General features: G+C 55.1%; 1 protein-coding gene across 1 annotated transcript; it reads left to right on the forward strand.

Moving 5' to 3' along the window:
- The first annotated feature begins 66 nt into the window (after positions 1–66).
- Positions 67–3654, forward strand: TEX45 (testis expressed 45). Its single transcript, XM_008050862.1, has 7 exons — positions 67–170; positions 256–356; positions 628–740; positions 823–932; positions 1275–1479; positions 1916–2001; positions 3419–3654. The coding sequence occupies exons 1-7, from the start codon at positions 159–161 to the stop codon at positions 3641–3643; spliced, it is 852 nt and encodes a 283-aa protein (XP_008049053.1). The 5' UTR covers positions 67–158; the 3' UTR covers positions 3644–3654.
- The last annotated feature ends 223 nt before the right edge of the window (positions 3655–3877 follow it).

Genomic DNA, 3877 nt, shown 5'->3' on the forward strand with positions numbered 1-3877 from the left:
CCCAGTGAGCCTGAGGCTGCAGGAAGTCAATCTCTAGCTCCTCCCCCCCACCCCATCTGTCCTCAGGTGGCCCCAATACTCTCAAATGGGACTACAACAGACAGGACAAGACCTCCTACCAGAGACAGTTTGAGGTCCTGCCAGGCCCACCTGCCTCGATGTGTAAGAGGGTAAGTTGAGGCTGGCTTGTAGCTGCTGAGAGAGCAACAGTGGGGGCTGGGTGGTTTGGGCATTCCCAGCCCTGTCTGTCCGCAGGCCTCCTCCAGCGTGGAACTGGGAGACTGCAAGACTGGCTATGACCACATGTGTTCTGAGCAGAAACAGGCCTATGGGCCCCAGGGCCTGTCCCCAGACAGGTACCAAGGGGTCCCTACCTTCCCACAAAGATGGCATGGTTGGCTTTCAGTAGCGCATGAGGTGTGCCACTCAGGGCCTAGCAGCTGGTACTCTGCCTCTGAAGTCACCACCACCACCAGGCAAGACCGGTTCTTGGGCCAGGCCTCCCATTATTTGGCCCCATGGCTTGGCCACTGCACAGCCCTGCTCCCTCCCCTATCCTGGGAGTTGTGAGGGCCTGGATGGATCCCACCTTGCCTTATTCTTGGTAGAATAACACACCACCTGCAGGTATGACAAGGCCCAGGCCGCAGCCCACATCTACTATGTGCATGTTCGTCCTGGAGACGGCCTATTCCATGACAGGACCACCAAGGCCGAGCACTTCTATGCCCGGGAGCCAGGTGAGAGCCTATTGCCAGCTCTGCCCCGGGGCTCCCACAGCAACCTCCCTGGGCAGCTTAGCACCCACTCTGCCACTGGCAGAGCCCCTTGTTCTTCACCACGACCAGACTCCAGAGTCACACATTCTGGAAGGAAATTGGTGCCCCGGCCCTGGCAGTCTCGACACCTCCATGCAGTATTTCTACGGCCAGGTCAGTGGGGAAAGGGAGAAGGTGGCGAGGCTCCTCAGGGCAAAGGACTTCCCGGGCAGAGGGAATAGCAGGTGCAAAGGTCCTGAGGAGGCAGTGAGCTTGACATGTATGCGGGAATCTTCTGGATCTACTTGAGTGACCTAGAGTATGTCAGTTAACCACTCCAAGCCTCAGTGACTCTGTCTGTAAAATGAGGTAACTACCAACTACAAGCGCTGTGGCATGGGCCCAGAGGGAATGAGGAAGGCTGTCCAAGGTCACACAGTCCCCACCACCTCCCTCCCTCTGGGCCCTGGGACACTGTGGACACGGGAGCTTTCCAGATGCCATGTGATCCTGCAGCCGCCACCTCTGACCCAGCCACCCAGCCGCCACCCGCCCCATGAGAAATTGCAGAGTCATGTGACCCTGGGAGAGAGGAAGCCGCTCAGACACTTCTTCCAGACCACCATGAGCTCAGACTACCGCTCTGCAGAGGAAATGAGAAAGATCCAGAAAGCGCCCAACCTCCACTTTGGGCAGACCAACCTGCCCCAGGGCACCGGCGGTCAGTGTGGCCCTCCCCGCCAGGCCACGCCCCACCCGCAGGCCACGCCCCTCGTGGCCACGCCCAACCTCCGTCTCCGCCTCCTGAGGGGCTAAATCTTACCCCGAATTGACGTGTGCCCTAACTCCACCCTGGACAATTCTGCCAATTCGTGGCCGTGCCCCCTCCACCCCCACCATGGCACCTCCCCCCTTAGAACTCCGCCCCTTTCCCCTATCCGCTCTTACCCAATCCTAACCCCTCTTCCTCTGGCTCCGCCCCCTGACCATTCAACTTTCCTGCCTGGCCCCGCCCACAGGCTCGTCTGGGTTGGGCCCGCCCCTGGCCTCCTCAGCCCCACCCTTCCCTCCACCTTGGTGAGAAACCTCCCCGCCCCCTCCGCCGGGCCTCGCCTCCCTCAGCCCCTCAACTCGGCCGTCCCCACCCAAATCTCCAGAATTCGATTTTTTAACCATGAACCAGAAGATGCTGAAGCCACACGGAACAGCTCGGGCCCTCGTGACCGAAGAGATGCTACAGCGGGTGAGGGAGGGGCAGAGGGGGTACATCCCTCACCAGGTAGCCCCCACCTCAGGGTAGAGTTATCTCAAGACGATTATACTGTCACCCTAGACTCAGAGTTAGTGATCACCCCAGGCTCATTTTTTTTTTTTTTTAAAGTCAGAGTCTCCCTCTGCCGCCCAGGCTGGAGTGCAGTGGCACAGGTCATGGCCACCGCAGCCTCGACCTGCTGAGCTCAGGCAATGCTCCCGTCTCAGTCTCCAGAGTAGCTGGGACTACAGGAGTGTGTCACCACGTCTGGCTCATTACTTGATTTATTGTAGAGACGAGGTCTCGCCGAGTTGCCCAGGCTGGTTTTAAACCCCTGGGCTCAGGCAATCCTCTCGCCTCCACCTCCCAAAGTGCTGGGATTACAGGCGTGAGCCACTGCGCTGGGCCTCAAGGTCATCCCTAGCTCACCTCAGGGGTTATGTCAGATCACCTCAGGGACGTCCTTCCATCACCAGCCACGGCTATACCCCAAGGCAAGGGTTAACTTAGAGTCACTTAGGATCATCCTGTTATGACCGAGTAAGCAAGAAGAAGCTATGCCAACAAGTTGAGTTTAATTAATTAGAGTCCTTTATTAATGTGCGGATCAAGAGTAGGCAAACGCCAGAAAAACTTGACAAATTGGTGACTTTGTGACAAGCTTTTGTAGGTAAAATTTGCAGTATTGGCTATGTAGCAACTTAGTGACCATAGCAACTATTAACTAACAACTTGGCAACCAAAATGGGAACTTCGATTGTTAGGGAGCTTTGATTAATTTCATGTCCTAGGTATCACCAGTGCCCAGAAAGTCCCTGGAGTTCTGCCATTAAGATATAGTTTAAGGTAGTTACATAGAGACAAGGAAGAAGAATCATTATACAACGGAGTTACCTTGGTTAGGTCACTAACAGAATATACGAACAAACTATGAAAATGTCAAAGGGTAACATTTGGTTTCAGTTAACAAAGTATACAAAAAATCAGCAGGCAACGGTCAGCATAACCTGCCCAAAGGAGACAAAGCTGGGGGTCTGTGGTCATGGGAACGTTACTGTAATCACACGTAGGCATTGGTTCTTAGGTCAGGAAGGTAACTAAGATGAAAGTTGGAAACAAAATGGAGTAAGCTGGTTAATATTATTACTTTGCTAGCAATTTGATTTTATTAACTGATTTAGCTTATTTCAGTCCAACCCTGGATTCCTTCCAGGTGCAACCCTAGCTTCTCTCTGGCTTGTCATCCAGCTCCTGGGACAGCCCAGACGGAGGCCACTTTTGCCCACCTTTCCAGGGTCCAATCTTCCCATCCCTTGATGCTCCTGGGGTGTCCGGGTCCATGGGGTGGTCTGGGTGAATCAGCCACCCCCTAGGTTGCCCTGCCAGCCTGTCTACCCTGACTCCACAGTGCAAGAACAGCCACGTGGAGCCCCCTCTGAATGAACTGCGCTTCTTCTCAACCCACTACGAGGACGAATTTCCTTCCAAGTACCAGGGCCCAGCAGTACTGAGACTGAGCAACCCCCAGGAGAGCTATGTGCCACTGGGCACCCCTCGCCAGCAGGGCTGTTGGGAGAAGATAGACCCTCGGGCTCCCCAGCCCCCTATGTACCCATGCCCCAGCCCGCAATAAACATCACCTTGACTGTGATCTTAGCTACTCAGAAGGCCAAGGCGGGAGGATTGCTTGAGTTCAGGAATTCAAGACCAGCCTGGGCAACATGGTGATACACCCATCTCTATAAAAAAGGAAAAAAGAGCTGGGCTCGGTGGCTCAGCCTGTAATCCCAGCACTTTGGGAGGCTGAGGTGAGCAGGAGGATCTCTTGAGCCCGGGAGTTTGAGACAAGCCTGGGCAACATAGCAAG

The sequence above is a fragment of the Carlito syrichta genome, unplaced genomic scaffold, assembly GCF_000164805.1.
Source record: "Carlito syrichta isolate Samal-C Ts95f unplaced genomic scaffold, Tarsius_syrichta-2.0.1 Scaffold153894, whole genome shotgun sequence".
Classification (NCBI taxonomy): domain Eukaryota; kingdom Metazoa; phylum Chordata; class Mammalia; order Primates; family Tarsiidae; genus Carlito; species Carlito syrichta.

Excerpts from the sequence above, each read along its gene's own strand:
- TEX45 (XM_008050862.1), top strand. Across the intron at positions 357-627 it reads CAGGGCCTGTCCCCAGACAG|GTATGACAAGGCCCAGGCCG; the intron begins GTACCAAGGGGT and ends CACCACCTGCAG. Across the intron at positions 741-822 it reads CTTCTATGCCCGGGAGCCAG|AGCCCCTTGTTCTTCACCAC; the intron begins GTGAGAGCCTAT and ends TGCCACTGGCAG.